The sequence below is a fragment of the Lethenteron reissneri genome, chromosome 20, assembly GCF_015708825.2.
Source record: "Lethenteron reissneri isolate LAM-NWPU_2019-01 chromosome 20, ASM1570882v1, whole genome shotgun sequence".
Taxonomy (NCBI): domain Eukaryota; kingdom Metazoa; phylum Chordata; class Hyperoartia; order Petromyzontiformes; family Petromyzontidae; genus Lethenteron; species Lethenteron reissneri.
This window is the reverse complement of record NC_083798.1, coordinates 124,414-142,165: the sequence shown is the minus strand read 5'-3', so window position 1 is coordinate 142,165 and position 17,752 is coordinate 124,414. Positions and strand designations below refer to the sequence as shown.

At 47.9% G+C, this 17,752-nt stretch overlaps 1 protein-coding gene across 1 annotated transcript in view; it reads right to left on the bottom strand.

Annotated features, from left to right (window-relative positions):
• The window catches only part of LOC133344527 (potassium voltage-gated channel subfamily KQT member 4-like), a 104,744-nt gene extending 87,574 nt beyond the window's left edge, over nucleotides 1-17,170 (bottom strand). The window contains exons 1-2 of the mRNA XM_061554500.1: nucleotides 17,099-17,170; nucleotides 1,670-1,760 (exon numbers count right to left, since the gene is read on the bottom strand). Of these exons, the coding sequence (XP_061410484.1) occupies nucleotides 1,670-1,760; nucleotides 17,099-17,118 (111 nt within the window). The 5' untranslated portion in view covers nucleotides 17,119-17,170. The remainder of the gene's footprint in view (nucleotides 1-1,669; nucleotides 1,761-17,098) is intronic.
• Nucleotides 17,171-17,752: the final 582 nt, after the last annotated feature.

Genomic DNA, 17,752 nt, shown 5'->3' with positions numbered 1-17,752 from the left:
ATAGCCTGAACAGACTTTTGCGGAAAGTGCTGTTAGCGAGCACCAATGAAGGCCGGAACAGCACACGAGGGCGTAGGTGGCCAACACCACGCTCGGCCGCCTCTGTCTCCCTCGTGGCGATTATTCCACACACTGCACCAAGTAGTCATTTGAGGCTGAATCGACCTGGGCAAGGCCCAGGACTAGTTCAGATAATCATCACTGGTGTTAGCCATGAGGGGGAATTGAACTCGGGTCACAGGGTTCCTAGCGCAGCACGCTAACCACTACACTACTGCTTCCCACAATATACACACACACAATCATGCATTATGCAGACACGCAGTCACATGATGTACACACATATGCTACACATCCAGTCACACATTACAAAACCACAGCAGGCTCTCGTGTTGGGTCAGAGGGGCTTTTTGAACATCTCCTTCCGTTGGCGTCATCTGTCACGGGCCGAGAGGTGACAGGATGGCGTGAGACGTCGGTGGCTCTGTAACTTTCATCTGAATATGGCTGCAGTCAACTTCAAAAGCCGGATCTCTCTCTGTTTGTGCATGGGGGAGGGGGGGATCGCGCAGTCGAGGGGGAGTTCTAAGAGCGGATACTGGCGGGAAGCTGTGGGGGGTGGTCAGAGTCTCAGAGGTAGCTGCCCATCTTTCTCGGCAGCAAGCGGTGGAATCTGGCGGAGGGGAGAAGGCACTGCCGAGGAGGTGCGGGGCGGCATAAACGCCCTTGGCCACGATCACATCGCTTGAGTCACTGTCGGCTGGGCAACCGTATGGTGTCACTCCCTTTCGGGATCTTGGCTTATTTGTGGGGTGGCCGCAGCCTTGGATTAGAACCCACCATGTCTGCAAATGCTGACTCAAAGAGACTCTGTCATGGCCATTATGAGCCACCCCCTCTTTACCCGAAATCATCTCGCAGAACTACGGCCAGCTCTCGATTTGCCTGGCCTAGTGGAGGGGTGTGGCCCATGTGAATCGAAATCAATGGACAATGGTGAACATTGTAAAAGTTAGGCGACACAAACGCGTCATCTGCCGTTAAGCTCCGTAGACCGGGGTGGGGGTGACGGTGCAGACTGTGTCGTCACTATTTCGTGCTTCTCTCACGAGTCTCGAGTGGGAACAGTGGGCAGAAGTGGCAGCGCAGTGAGCGAAGGCGTCAACGAGCAGGGAACATCAGACGCTGAAGCCGCTGAATGGATTGCGAACCTCAACGTCAAACCATGACTGCTTCCCCAGCCATACGGAGCATGCTGAACCTGTTATCGAGATGATCAACCCACAAATAATCAAGAGACAACTTCACGTCAATAATTCAGTTTCTGAGATTTATAGCTAATAGCTAACGCTGTCTCGATCTTTCTCTCTCCATCTCTCCTTTTTTTGTACGACTCTTTCGCTCTCTATAGCTCGCTCTGCCTCCTGCATCTCTCTCTCTCGCCCTCTCGTTCTGTCACAATCGCTCTTTCTCTCTCGTATGTTTTGTACATTTTTTAACTAAACAATATTTGCACAGTAACAATATGGATTCGTGATGCGTCTGTGAGCAATGGAATGGGTTTTCAAGGCGAGGGCTTCTCCCTGTTCTCTCCTCATCTCTCTCGCGATTACTCGCGCTCTCTCCCTCGCTGCAGCAGCTCAGCGTCTCTGTATCTCTCTCACGTTACCAGGATGAGCAGCACCTGGTTGGCCAGGATCTGAAAGTCGGGGATGGTGGAGAACACGGAGAGCACCAGGCAGGAGAACACCATGATGAACCTGCACAGGCACACAACGACAAAGAGAAAGATCCCCCGTGTAGCCTTAACAGACGTTTTGGGGCGAGTGCTGTTTGCGACCACCGACTTAAGGTCGCCACTGTGGCACAACGAGAAGAGCTGGGCCACCTTTTTCCGTCCGAGTGGGGATGTCCCGACATTGCACCGACTAAATCTAGATTTTAAGTTATGGTGACTGCAGGGATCCATACTCTTTGGTTCTTTCGGTAAAGTCACGTAGGTATAAAATAAAATAAATTAAATCACGACGTTTCGATTGCAACACAATCAATCATCATCAGGTGGGAAAACCACAGAAATATTTTTTCTCTCCCACTTCACTGTGCTCGGCCTTGCAATGGCTGAAGACCTGATGGGGGATTTGGAGTGCCTGAACACCTCCCTGCATCTTAGGAAACGGACTGTTTCAGGCATACTCTTTGGTTTCAGGCATGTTGGAGGCTGTGAACCATGTCAAAACAAGCATGCAGGACAAGCGAACGGAGGATCACTTTGATGTCTTGTTCACAAAAGCAACTGCAATAGCAACAAAGTTGGACCTACAACCTATTCAGATGCCTCATATCCGCAAACCTAACAAGTGTTACACCAGTCAGGCTGCAGCACATATCCATCCGGATGCCCAGTCTTTGTACAGAGCCAAATTCTACAACGCCTTGGACACAGTGAATACTCAATTCATAGAGAGGTTTGATCAAGCTGGATTCCACAAGCTTGAAAATGTGCTGCTACGCGGAGACATGAACAAGGTGGTAGACGAGTCTCTTGAATTGAATTCAAGATTACTGCAGGTACAGCTGGTCATGTTTGGGGCTAATTACACATATCAAACGAGCTCAGATGTTGCTAGCATTATTATGGAAATGGTGCCATAGGTGAGAGGTATCTTCAGTCATACAATTAAACAAGAAAAGGTAAAAAAAGAAAACAGAACAATGTAATACAATATACTATTAGACATTATTGTAAAACAATAAAAAAAAGTTCATCCCATGTGTTTGTGATTTTTTTTTATATTTCAGACAGGAAATGAGTTTTTACATTCAGATTTTTTCCGAGGGAGACCCCCAGACCCCCGGGAAGATTTAGTCCCCCCAATGTTGACTTCATGGCTACGATCTTGCCACACACACACGCTTTGACTCCACACGCACACACACGCGCATGCTTTGATTCCAAATTGAGTGACTGTCACCGAATGAGTTCAAATTGCAGTGGCCGTGGACACAGGCGGCTAATTTGTATTTTTTGTTGTAGTTGGCCGACTCCACGGTTCCTCACACAGTGACGGCATTTTTTCAAAGGTCGAAGGTCGAACAACCAATTCCGCGCACGTGTCACTGCTCAATTTCGCACAGATAAGCTCGCCGCGGAGAGACGCGCGCTCGTGAAACGCGGGGGGAGCGAGAACGGGGGGGGGGGGGGGCGAGGCGCGGAACCATCGGCGCGCTCCGCGATTTCCATGGATTGTCAGGATTCGTGGTTAAAATTAAAATTCATGAATCTATTCTTTTTGTTTATCGGGGATCGAGCTCGGGTCGCTGAGCTCGCAGCGCAGTGCGCTAACCGCCAGTTCTACGGCTGCACCCAGACAATGAAAGACACAGATCGCTCTATAGCCTTTAACAGACTGTTGGGGCAAGTGCTGTTAGCGAGCACCTATGAAGGCCGGAACGGCACACGAGGGGGTGGCTGGCCAGTACCACGCACGGCCCCCTTTGTCTCCCTCGTGGCGATGTTTACACAACGCACCAGGTATTCATTTCAGACCGAGTCGATCTTGGGGAGGCCCAGAACCGGGTCAGATAATCGCCAATAGTGTTGGCTGTGAGCGGGAGTCGAACTCGGGTCGCCGTGTTCGTCGCGCAGCGCGCTAACCCGCGACACTACTGCTCCCCACAATCGCACACGCACGCGCCACATCACGTAAAAATGCAAGAAAGTACTCACGCTCACAAAGATGTTTGTTTTCGTTCAAGTTTAGTCTGCACGGAGGGTTGTGGCGTGAGCCCCAGAGGGATGCCTACAGGAGGGGGCGGTCTGGCTGCCATCACGCACGGCCCTCCGTACGTCTGGTCGGGGGTGGCCCAAAATCAGTTCGGATTCCACTCGCCACTGTTGTACGCTTTAGTCGGGAATCAAACTCAGGTCGCCGGGGTTCACGGTGTACTACACTAACCACTGCACCATAACACCCACCCCCATACACAGACATACAAGAGACACACTTCACCATCCCTTGGAGCCGACACGTTCACAGGCGGTTGGGGCAAGCGTTGTTCGCGCTGCTCGCGCAGTGCTAACCCGGCGATGTCAACTACACACCGTACTAGGTACTCATTTGGGGCTAAGTCGACCTTGGGGAGGCCCAGGACCGGATCGGATAATCGTCACTTGTGTTGGCCGTGAGTGGGAATTAAATAAAGGCAAAGATCCCCCCGTGTAGCCTGAACAGACTGTTGGGGTAAGTGCTGTTAGCGAGCACCTATGAAGGCTGGAACAGCACACGAGAAGGTGGGCCGCCAGCACCACGACTGGCCGCCTTTGTCTCCCTAGTGGCGATGTTTACACACCTCACCAGGTACTCATATGATGCTGAGTCGACCTTGGGGAGGCCCAGGACCGGTTCTGATAATCGTCACTGGTGTTGGCCGTGAGTAGGAATCAAACACACACACACGACAACACAACAACCGCCGTTCACCACTACACACACGCACACTAAACTTTTTAAACTAAACTTTTAAAAACTAAATACAACTTTTTATTTTACCAGGTAAGGTCCACTGTGTTGTATAGCTTTTTTTTCAGAAGCGACAAATGATAGCTCAACGAAGTGGCCTTATCACGTGGAAATGTATAGCAGCCAAATACTCTTAACGCATGATGGCGATTCTAAATGCGGAGGGAAAAGTGGAGGACGCACTGCGACCAAGGATAGAGAGAAAGAGAGAGAGAGAGAGACACGCAAACTCCAGAAATACTGGCGTCAGGGTCGGGATCGAAGCCACGACCCCGTGTATACCAGGCGAGGGAGTTGACATCTCGCCACCGTGGCACCCGCTATGACGAGGCAGTCGGCGTGAGAGAGCCAAGCGCGCGCTGGGGAGCCCAGGTCGCGTGGTCAGCGGAGAGTGTCGAGAGGGCAACGTCCATACGGCGGCCACTGGCGACAAATAACAGGTCAGCTCTCAAGCGGGCCCCGTGAGCGAGCGAGCGAGCCAGCGACAGCCCCAGCACAATTCATACCATTTTCCTTTCCGTGCACCTTAATTATCTCTCGACGTTCGCCCCGCAAGCGGAACGCGACGATCTCACCGGGCCACTCTTCCGCCCAATTGCTCCGCTGCGTCGGTCACTGCGGTGGTAAGAACAATACGCGCGGGGGGGGGGGGGGGGGGCGGAGGCGCGGTGGTTTGCGCACTGCGGAGTGAACTCCCTGACCCGAATTCGGAGCGAGCGTCTCTCGCGATCGGAAAGGTTTTGAGTTGAAATTCTGGCTGGGGATTGGCTCAGCCATGCATCCCCCCCCCCCCCATCAGGGTCGATACAATGGGTTTGTGGGGAAGTCAACAGTGATGGACTCACCCCTGCCATAGAGGCAACTATGAGACAGGATGGAACGGGCTAAGTGAGAATACATGAGATGGTGGAGAGACTTGGTAGACAGCTATGGGACTAAGCATCCAGCTGTTGCTACTCTATACCGTGTGGTCGGAACGACACCCAGCCACCTTTTGCCTCCCCAGCAATAATTTTGACAGGTGGAACCAGTTACTCGTGTTCGGCTGAGTTGACTTAGGGGAGGCCCAAAAGAGGAGGGAGGTGCCGCTGCGGGTGTAACGGTCAGCCCACCGACCGGACTTGCAATCCAAAGGTCGCCAGTGCGGTTCCGTCTCCTGGCATGGCAGCTCAAATGATGTCGCATAACTCCTCCTGCCTCTGTCCACCAGGCAGTCAACAATGGGTACACCGCAGTTAGCCGATCGGAAATTCCATCGGCAGGTGGGGTAGAGTGTGGGTGGGCTCACACCTGCCAACGCTTCAAGGGAAGACCAAATACCGTCGTAGAGATCGCAGCGGTGGAGCTCCTTCTGGCAACAGTGGGGTGAACGAGCAATTGCAGGAGCTGCGCCTTTACTTCTTTCCTGGGACAGCTTCGGTTACGACTCCGCGCGCGCGATGTGACGCGGGGCGCGGCCGCGAGCGGACCGCGGGAGGCCATTGCCGCCGGAGGAGGAGCGAGAGGGACGAGATCGATCGCTGGTAAACGCCGGAGCGCAGCGCCGGGCTCTCTCGTTGCGACGAGCGCTTTGCCCGACGAGCCGTGTGGTGCCGCGCCATCGTCGGTTCTGGCTGCGGGATGACGCTTGGCAAGCCGTCGTAATCCGCCCCACCTCCCTCTCTCTTCGAAACATTTCGCTGATTGCGCGCGCGCCGCACGCTCGCGCAATTAGGCACCCATAAGCACGCGCTGGCCGCATAAACACTCACGCGAGCTCGCCAAACAAAAGCACAGGTGCACGCGCGCACGCAGGCGCTCCGAGTCGGCGCTAATCAAAGGGTAAGCTGACGCGACACCATTCAGTCGTTTGCTAGTGTCCTTGAGAAGCCCTCGCTCGAGATGAAAAGTTGGGGCCTCCTTTTCAAGGGAGGCGCGAGTTGCAGCAAGGCCGGCGAAATGAAGCCAAAGGGAATGGCATAAAGACAGCGGGCAGGAGAGTTTGAAATTTGTGCTGTTTCCCTCTCGGCCGTGATGTCGGGTCGAGCCGCGCGATGTTTGACATGATGTCCGACGTTTCGCTCCACGTGCGTGCTTCGAGCGTCCGTTGCCATTCAGTTCCTGCAGAAGCTCCCAGCTCGAAAGATCGAATACTTTGTTCCGCAATATTTAATTCGCATTTGAAGCACAGCAAAGTACAAAAGATAGGACGATAAAAAATACTAAACCCGTTTGCATCGAACCGTTGAAATTGGACATCGTATGGCATCGTAAAAAATCGTAACGCGGAAAACGTCTCTACGATTGTCTGTATGTTGAACTTCTTTCGCACCGTACGTAGCCAACCGTGCTCATCTGAGGTGCGGGGGAATCGGAGGTGCCAGGGAATCGGGCGGTGAGGGGGATGAGGTCATCACTAGGGTCGGACGGCCTTGTCAACCGCAACGACTCTGGGATGAAATTAAAACCCCGTTTGTTATTAAGGAGAAGCCTTTAAATGTTTTGTTCCCACGTGATTATCGTACAATCGGGGGCGGGCCGGTTCAATGGAAGTGAAAACTCACTGATTGCGTATTCGATGGTCGCGGAATTATCTCCAGAAAAACGTGTTTTCGCATCACGGCGATATCGTGAGGTTCACAACGCCCAAGAAACCCGGCCTCACCACGAGTGGCCTCTCTGGGGTGACCGCTATCAATAGAGATTACCGTTCGTAGGGATATTTTAATAAACACAATTAACAGGAAGGACAAGTTCAAAGGGCTCGCATAATGCACATGTGCGTAATGTACGTTGCCTCAGTAATCTCCCCCCCCCCCACATTGTGCAAGAGCGCAGAAGCGTGGTCAACACTTCTACGCCTCTACAGTGAGAGAAAAAAGTATTTGATCCCCTGCTGATTTTGTACGTTTGCCCACTGACAAAGAAATGATCAGTCTATAATTTTAATGGTAGGTGTATTTGAACAGTGAGAGACAGAATAACAACAACAAAATCCAGAACAACGCATGTCAAAATGGCTCCCAGGTGTCTTTTATACAGGTAACGAGCTGAGATTAGGAGCACACTCTTAAGGGGAGTGCCCCTAATCTCAGCTTGTTACCTGTATAAAAGACACCTGTTCACAGAAGAAATCAATCAATCAGATTCCAAACTCTCCACCATGGCCAAGACCAAAGAGTTCTCCAAGGATGTCAGGGACAAGATTGTAGACCTACACAAGGCTGGAATGGGCTACAAGACCATCGCCAAGCAGCTTAGTGAGAAGGTGACAACAGTTGATGGGATTATTCGCAAATGGAAGAAACACAAAAGAACTGTCAATCTCCCTCCGCCTGGGGCTCCATGCAAGATCTCACCTTGTGGAGTTGCAATGATCATGAGAACGGCGAGGAATCAGCCCAGAACTATACGGGAGGATCTTGTCAATGATCTCAAGGCAGCTGGGACCATAGTCACCAAGAAAATAGTTGGTAACACACTACGCCGTGAAGGACTGAAATCCTGCATTGCCCGCAAGGTCCCCCTGTTCAAGAAAGCACATATACATGCCCGTATGAAGTTTGTCAATGAACATCTGAATGATTCAGAGGACAACTGGGTGAAAGTGTTGTGGTCAGATGGGATCATAATGGAGCTCTTTGGCATCAACTCAACTCGCCGTGTTTGGAGGAGGAGGAATGCTGCCTATGACCCCAAGAACACCATCCCCACCGTCAAACATGAAGGTGGAAACATTATGCTTTGGGGGTGTTTTTCTGCTAAGGGGACAGGACAAATTTCGATTTAAATCTTTCGTGACTGCAGGGATTCATCTTCTTGGTTCTTTCGGTAAAGTCACGTAGAAGGGAAGTAATAAAATAATAAAAATAAAACATAATAAAATAATTCTCACGACGTTTCGGCCACAACGGATGAAGATGAATCCCTGCAGTCACGAAAGCTTTAAATCGAAATTTAACTGCCACTACGGGGTGGGATTCCATAAAACTTTAAGATCCTTCAACAAGCTCCGTGATAAGAAGGCTCAGTTAATCGAGTCTCTCACCTTTCTGAAGATATGCCGCGACTCTAAGGTAATACCAATCGCATTTACACTAACCTCTGCTACTGTAACTTCTTCTAATGCTAAACGAATTCTGTCTTGAACTAGCTTAGCTCTTATATCAGAGAAAATCAGACTTACGCGCACCGAACTAGATCAGTTAGACAAGAAACTCTACAAATCACACTTATCCTTGACTGCAACAATGTCCACATGGGATTTGGAACACGTAGACAATATGACTGCCTCTTCAGTTGCCGCTATGTTGACCAAATGTAAGGACAACTTGATTTCCAAATTCAACCGCTTCTCAAATAAGAGACCGGACCCACACACTGAAAAGCTAGACGTTAACAAAGTCGTAATTAATCGCAGTAACAGTTCTATTTCTGATGGTCTGAAATCCGTGTTAGCTAAAGGACTAAACTTTGCAGTCACACCTAGACACATACCAGTTAATGATATCATTGCCCGAGTAGATGTGGCTCTCAAGGGCCTGGGTCACATCGCTGCAGACGTAGCAAGATCTGAAATCGCTGCAACCCTCAAAAACGCTAAGATGCCAGCTAGTAACATCAGCAAAAATGAGCGTTTTGAATTAGCTCAATTAAAAAAGAGGGATGACATTGTCATCCTCTCAGCCGACAAAGGCAATGCCACTGTCATCATGGACAAAATAGAATACAACAACAAAATTCAAGAACTACTCAACGATGGCAGCTATACAAAAATAAAAAGAGACCCCACCAACAGTCTCGTCATTAAAACCAACAAAATCATTTCTGATTCAACCGCATTAATTGATCAAACCAAACAGTTCTCGTTGAAACCTTCTGCAGCCAGGCCACCAAGATTATATGGCCTTCCAAAGATACATAAAGAAGATACACCTCTTCGTATCATTGTCTCTACTATCAACTCCCCCACCTACAAACTGGCTCGTTTTTTGTCTAAAATCCTGCGGCCTTTCACTGGAAAAACCACCTCTGCGGTACTAAACTCTACTGACCTGGTATCGACAATCAAGGGAATGTCCCTGTCCCCAGACGACCTGCTTGTCAGTTTTGATGTGGTTTCCTTATTCACCAAAGTCCCTGTACCTGACACCATCGCAATCATTGAAGACTTGGTTCATCAAGGACTGAATACTGGGGTACCCCCCTGGTGAGACACTGCTTAACCAATACATACTTCACCTGGAATGGAACTTTCTACAAACAAACTGAGGGCACCCCAATGGGCCCCCCCCCCTATCTCCGGTTGTAGCCAACGTTTTCATGGAGAAATTTGAGACTGACGCCATCCAGACTGCCACTCTACGCCCGACCTTATGGAAGAGGTACGTAGATGACACTTTTGTCATCTGGCCATATGGCCGGCCTGCTCTAGACCAATTCCTCGACCACATCAATTCCATACACCCAGCCATCAGATTCACCATGGAAGTCGAAAAAGATGGCAAGCTACCCTTTTTTGATGTCCTAATTAAAAGGAGACCTGATGGTTCAATGAGCCATTGTCTACAGGAAAGCCACCCATACGGATGCTTACCTAAAACCGGATTCCCACCACCATCCATCCCAAAAGAATTCCCTCATCAAGACTCTATACCAGGGGTCCTCAAACTTTTTAAACAGGGGGCCAGTTCACTGTCCCTCAGACCGTTGGAGGGCCGGACTATAGTTAAAAAAACTATGAACAAATTCCTATGCACACTGCATATATCTTATTTTGAAGTGAAGAAACAAAACGGGAACAAATACAATATTTAAAATGAAGAACAAGTAAAGTTAAATCAACAAACTTGCCAGTATTTCAATGGGAACTATGGGCCTGCTTTTGGCTAATGAGATGGTCAATGTCCGGTTCCATATTTGTCACTGCTAGTCGTAACAAGTGATGCAAGTGTGCATCCGTTAGTCTAGATCTGGTTGGAGATTTCAAATGTTTCATTCTGGAAAAAGTCTGTTCACAGACATAAGTGCTGCCAAAGATGGTTGCCATTTTGAGTGCATGCTTCCTGAGATGAGGATATGTCTCAGAGGGGAGAGATGCATAGAAATTATGAAGGCTGCTTGACTTGAATGCGTCTTTCAGAGAGTCACAATTCTGCAGTTCAGCTAGTTCCATTTGGTAAATTGTATCCACATTTTCAATATCAATAGAAAATGGGTTACGGAAAAGCTGTATGTCCTATTCATGGAGATGAAGCTCTTTAAATCTAAATTGGAACTTCTTTTGCAATTTTTCCAGTGAATCCACACATGTTTTGTTTGGGAATGCAACCAATGGTTTTTCCGCTAACAGATTTTTAGTTGTGGGGAGATGGCAGAAGTTTTCCTCCTTCACTTGTTTGATGAGGAGGCCTAATTTTACTTCAAATGCTTTGACATGTGATTGCATATCACAGATGAGCTTCCCCTTTCCTTGAAGTTGCACATTGAAACTGTTGAGTAGCTCTGTTACATCTGTCAGAAAGGCAAGGTGCCATTTCCATTCTGCATCATTCAGCTCTGGTATTTCTTTGTTTTTTGAAAGCAGAAAAGCTGTAATCTGTGGAAGTAAGTCATAGAAACGTTTCAAAACTCTCCCTGGACTCAGCCAACGGACTTCTGTGTGGTACAGAACATCTTTATAGTCAACATTTAGCTCAGACAGAAATTCCTGAAATTGTCTGTGGTTTAGTGCATGAGCTCTAATGAAGTTAACACAAGATACCACAATTTTCATAACAGAGTCCCACTTCAGTGATTTACTACACAGCGTTTGTTGGTGGATGAGGCAGTGTATGGCTATTGGATGAGAATGGTTATGTTTGTCCATCTCTTGGTTAATGCGAGCAATTACTCCTTTCTTAGACCCCACCATGCTAGGAGCACCATCAGTTGTCACACTGGCTAGTTTAGCTCAGTTCAGCTCCAAACCATTCACAGTTTGGCAAACCTTTTCATAGATATCCTCTCCTGTAGTTGTTCCTTTGATGCTTTTCAGTGCAGCAAGTTCTTCTGTGACTTCGAAATAGTCATTCGTCCCACAAATAAAAATTAGAAGTTGTGCCGAATCACGAACATTATTGCTTTCGTCGAGTGCCAAGGAAAAATAGGAAAGTTTTTTTGTGGAGTTTTGCAAATGCTGATGCAAATTGTCTCCCATTTCTTCAATCCTCCGTGTAATTGTAGGTCCTGAAAGACTCACTGTACTAAATAAATCGGCCTTCTCTGGACACATCTCTTTGGCAACAGAAAGAAGGTATTCTTTAACAAATTCTCCCTCCACGAATGGTCTGCCAGTGCACGCTATTAGCTTGGCAACTTGAAAACTTGCTCGCAGTGATGAAATATTTATCTGCTTCTGCTTCACAAAAGTATTTTGCTGAGTTGTTAATGTATTTTTCAGTTTTAATATTTTATCTTTTCTCACTTCTCCGACCAAACAATCATATTTATCTTTATGTTGAGTTTCATAGTGTCGACGTAAATTGTATTCTTTGAATACAGACACTATATTCTGGCATATCAGACACACAGCTCTTTCCTTGTACTGCATGAAAAAGTAATCATAAGTCCACTGTTCTTTGAATATCCTACACTCCGAGTCAATTTTTCTATTTCTTGACATCGTTGTTTCCTATGGAGTCAAAATTGCTATTAGTAAAATACCAATATATATACAGCGCTACAAAAACAATATACCAGCAATAACTTTGCCCACACAGAGACATACAGACTGCACTGCTCATCAATGCAGTCTGATTGGGGGAACTCCGCTTTTACCCCAGGCTCACACTGGTGCGGGTGCCATTAAAAAGTTAATTACACCTGCAGTTTTGTTCACAGATCGCAGTGCGATCTGTGAACAAAATCGCATGGGGGAGAAGACCCATGCGATCCGATTCCACTGCAGGAAAAAAGAAGGCACATGTGCCTTTTTTCTTCCGAATCTAATGCAAGTTCAGCCATACAAGCATATGGCTGAACTCGCACTGCTCAGAGATCGCAACAGTATGAACCGGGGCTTACACAACATACAACATATAACCTCATACAACTGAATAGCAATCAGAATATAAATGCACTTACTGTCATTTAAATTGGGTTTCCTACTCCTCGGCTGTCTGTCACTGACCAGCACGGGAAAACAGCAGGCAGCCCCTCCAGAGATCAGAGATCACTCTGTTATTACCCCTCTATCATTTACTCAGCGGTGCGTGTGCTGGGGATCTACATCCCCAGCACACAGGAATATCACTGGGAGTGGAGCCGAGGGGCAAGTGAGGGAGCTGAGGAAGGGACAGCCAGTCAAACGCAGCCAGGGGAGGGCTGACAGCCTTAGGCCTGGTGGGCAAGTCCAGTCAATTGGCCCATTGAACCATTCACCAACGCAGCTCAATGAGTGCCCACCGTCGCAGCTCAATCAGTGCTCGCCACCGCAGCCCAATCAGTGCCCACCACCGCAGCCCAATTAGTGCTCACAAGCGCAGCCCAATTAGTGCTCACCAGCGCAGCCCAATTAGTGACCATGGGCCGGATAAATGTCCTCGGCGGGCCGCATGTGGCCCGCGGGCCGTAGTTTGAGGACCTCTGCTCTGTACCATAGAGCCCAATGCATCTCCGACCAGGAACACATTGCCAGTGAACTCAAACACGTATGCCAAGCTCTTAAGGCTAATGGTTACTCTGACTACACAATCCGCAAAGCCATCACTCCAACCATCAAGAAGGATCCTGTTGAGGAGCCTTTCAAAACCATCACCTTACCCTACATTGCTGGGGTCACAAAAAAGATCTCCAAAATCCTGATTAAACACAAGATCCAGGTCCAATTCAACACAGTACATAAAATCCGTGATATGGTCCCGTCTGTAAAAGATGTGGTTCCAGACATACAGCACCCTGGCGTCTACAAACTAAGTTTCCTCTGTGGTAGCAGTTACATTGGAGAAACCAAACGACATGTCTCGGACCACATCCGTGAACATAAATCAGACCTGAAACACGGTAGGACAAACACCTCAGCCGTGGCAGATCACTGTTACAGTTCAGTGGGCTCACATGACATTGACTTCTCCAAGACAGAGGTTCTCTGCAAGCCATCTGGCTACCATGAGAGATTCGTTCATGAGGCGATCCACATATACAAACACAGAGACAATTTCAACCGAGAAGATGGATTCTGGCTCAGCAATCATTGGAAGGACGTAATAAACCATTTAGGATCTTAACTGATTGTGTTCATGTTTACGGTGACTTTCAGACCGCAGTCCACTCACTGGCTTTGACTATATATCTTGTATTCTCCACAGGGAATGGATTCTTTGCTCCGCTGCAAGTCTCCTTTCACCACTCTCCCATTGACATATTTCATTGCTTCCTCTTAGCATCTTTCACGCGACGGTCAATGGTATAGTGTATAGCAGATTGTATAAATAGTATAAAATTGTAATGTTTAATACAATGTATAAGGTAATATACAGTATCGTAATTGTATAGTGAATATACAGCAGTGTGGTATACAGTAGGGTGGGTAGAATAATACTTAGGGTAATATTATAGTCGAAGGTATAGAGTGGTGTATAGTAATACAGTATATCATTTAATGTTAGTTTTGTCTACGGTAGTATATAGTACGGGGTAGACCCGTGTGATGTAAGAGAAAAAAGTTTTGCTGGAAGCATATTATATTTTTTGCGACGTAGAATTGTAATGTATTACTTACTGTTAGTAGCTCAGCTTATTGGAGAGTATATTTAGTATACTGATGATACTATGCAGTTTATACTTTATTTTTTTACGTGGTTGTTTAGTAAATGCAGCTACATACTATTAACATTCCTTTCCTTTGTTAATGCTACCCCATCCCCTCCCTTTGATGCTGCTAATCCTGCATAATGCACGGGCATAATATGACTTTGAAACCCCCCGCCCACCTCCTACGCATTTCCCATAAATATGCTAAATTCCTCTTGATATGCAAATTATTTTGTCAAGGCGCTCTTCTTCCCACCTCCCCCCCTCCAACCCAGCTTAAATATACGCTCCAAGCTTGGTGGTGTTTCATTCTTCACCTGAGGACGGCTGCTTGCGTTGTGGCCGAAACGTCGTGAGAATAATTTTATTATGTTTTATTTTTATTATTTTATTACTTCCCTTCTACGTGACTTTACCGAAAGAACCAAAAAGGGACAGGACAACTTCACCGCATCAAAGGGACGATGGACGGGGCCATGTACCGTCAAATCTTGGGTGAGAACCTCCTTCCCTCATCCAGGGCATTGAAAATGGGTCGTGGATGGGTATTCCAGCATGACAATGACCCAAAACATACGGCCAAGGCAACAAAGGAGTGGCTCAAGAAGAAGCGCATTAAGGTCTTGGAGTGGCCTAGCCAGTCTCCAGACCTTAATTCCATAGAAAATCTGTGGAGGGAGCTGAAGGTTCGAGTTGCCAAACGTCAGCCTCAAAACCTTAATGACTGGGAGAAGATCTGCAAAGAGGAGTGGGACAAAATCCCTCCTGAGATGTGTGCAAACCTGGTGGCCAACTACAAGAAACGTCTGACCTCTGTGATCGCCAACAAGGGTTTTGCCAGAAAGTACTAAGTCATGTTTTGCAGAGGGGTCAAATTCTTATTTCCCTCATTAAAATGCAAATCAATTTATAACATTTTGATATGCGTTTTTCTGGATTTTGTTGTTGTTATTCTGTCTCTCACTGTTCAAATAAACCTACCAGTAAAATTATAGACTGATCATTTCTTTGTCAGTGGGCAAACGTACAAAATCAGCAGGGGATCAAATACTTTTTTCCCTCACTGTATATAAGGAATGAAACACTATGAGATCTCTTTTACCAGTGGCAAAATATAGTAGTAGGTTTTTACCCTTTAAAACTGGTACAAAACTGACACCTTTATTCAAGGCATCATGTTTGCAATAACCACCACACAAGTAGTCAAAAAAGCAAACAAAAAGAAGCAACTCTGATAATGATAATTATATGCACTGTCCTTGAAGTTGATTGGTCCACACCCGAGACGGCTTTCTTTAGAGCCTAGTCCCCATTGGTGTTGGACCAGATGACACCAGAAGGCGTACAACTCAAACACAGTGCAATATCAGATGATTGAGAGCTCGGGGTAAGCATTTACACTATGAGATCTCTTTTACCAGTGGCAAAATATAGTAGTAGGTTTTTACCCTTTTAAACTGGTACAAAACTGACACCTTTATTCAAGGCATCATGTTTGCAATAACCACAACACAAGTAGTCAAAAGAGCAAACAAAAAGAAGCAACTCTGATAATGATAATAATATGCACTGTCCTTGAAGTTGATTGGTCCACACCCAAGACGGCTTTCTTTAGAGCCTAGTGTCAGTTTTGTACCAAAAGGGTAAAAACCTACTACTATATTTTGCCACTGGTAAAAGAGATCTCATAGTGTAAATGCTTACCCCGAGCTCTCAATACTCTGATATTGCACTGTGTTTGAGTTGTACGCCTTCTGGTGTCATCTGGTCCAACACCAATGGGGACTAGGCTCTAAAGAAAGCCGTCTCGGTTGGTGGCGGGTTTTAATGACAAATTGATGTGGTTGTCCCACCTGATGACGATTGCTTGTGTTGCAATCGAAACGTTGTGATCTATTATTTTTCTACCTACGTGACTTTACCTAAAGAAGCAAAGAGTATGACAAATTGATATATGTACGCGTTCTAACCCAAAAACCTATATTATGGATGCATTAGAGTATTTGTACATTTCCACGTGATAAGCCGCTTCGTTAAGCTATCATTTGTGGCCAGGTCGCTTCTGAAAAAAGCAACATAGCTCAGTGGGCCTTACCTAATGAAATAAAAATGTAGAAATATGTTTTAATAGTTTATAATGACAATGCGTACCTCATCAAACAATGCGTGCGGTTGATGCAGACTTTGATGAAGCCTCGCAATAGGCACGTCTATTTGGTGTTTGAACATCGTGACACCTCCCGTGGTTTTTTTTTTTATCGGGAGAGGGCATAAAACCCCGTGCTTTTTTTCACCAGGCCGAGGTGACGTTCACGATCTCAGCAGGCGACTTCCACGCGGAGCGAGGAGCGCTCTGCCGAACGGAACGACGCCTTCCTTCTTTCTGATATTTTTCATTCAGTGGCTGTCCCCGCTGACCGGACACAGACAGAGAGAGAGAGCGGACGGTAAAGGGCTCCAAAAACGCACGCCGCCGCCACCGCCGTGCTCAATGGAGGCATGCGCCCCCACCCCACCCTCTCCCCTCATCCCCGCTCAAGCTGAATAAGTGCACGGTTTATGAAATTGTAATGCACTCCGACGACTTCCAAGAAGATGAAAACATTTCCATTACGGAAAGCCACGGGAAATCTAGCAAGATGCAGCGGCAGAGAGAGAAAATATGTTGCAATGTAAGGAAGTTAATTGGGTCATTTAGGGGACTCGCGTTATTGTAGTGTCAGAGCTCTGAGGCACCGTCATCATGAAAAGCCGTGATTCGCCTACTGCTGGATGATGAACTGCGATGCCGCAATCGTTCTCACCGGGAGACGGGTTGTGGCATGGCTTCTGTCCTTTGGCTTCTATTCTGTCACGGGCCTTGTCCATCGGTCTTGGTTTTACCGTCTCATTCCGTCCGTCGCCTTCCTTCTTTCTCCCTCTATTCACGAGGGTGAAGGGAACATCCCGGCGTCCCTTGAGTGTGTAGTGACATCGGGGATGTCACTGTATGGTGCTGGCCTGGGAGAGCCGTTGCGTGCGATGTCCCTACGTCGCGGGCAGCACCGGGTGGGTTGCTGTGTGATGCCGGCTCTAGCACAGCACGGCGAGCGATGCACTGTCATCGGGTACACCCCGTAGGCGGGTGTAGTACCAGCCCTAGCAGGGCTTGGTGAGCGCTGGGATAGCGCGGGCACCACGCATGGAGTGCAGTGCGGGCTCCCACAAGGGGGAGCGGGAGAGTGTCAGCCCAGAAACAGGGTTGCCCCGGGCCATGGCACTCTGGTTGACCCCGTAGACACGTGATCCGGAGTGTCCACAGAGAAGGCCCCAGGTGGGGGGGGGGGGGAGCTCGGGGGTGATCACGTGTCCAGGGAGAGTTCTCGAGGGGTATCAAGAGGGAGCGAGAACGCTCGGGAAGGCCGGCGGGGCCGAGGGCGGAGCGGCCCAAACCCGGGAGGATATCAGGTGGGTCCCTG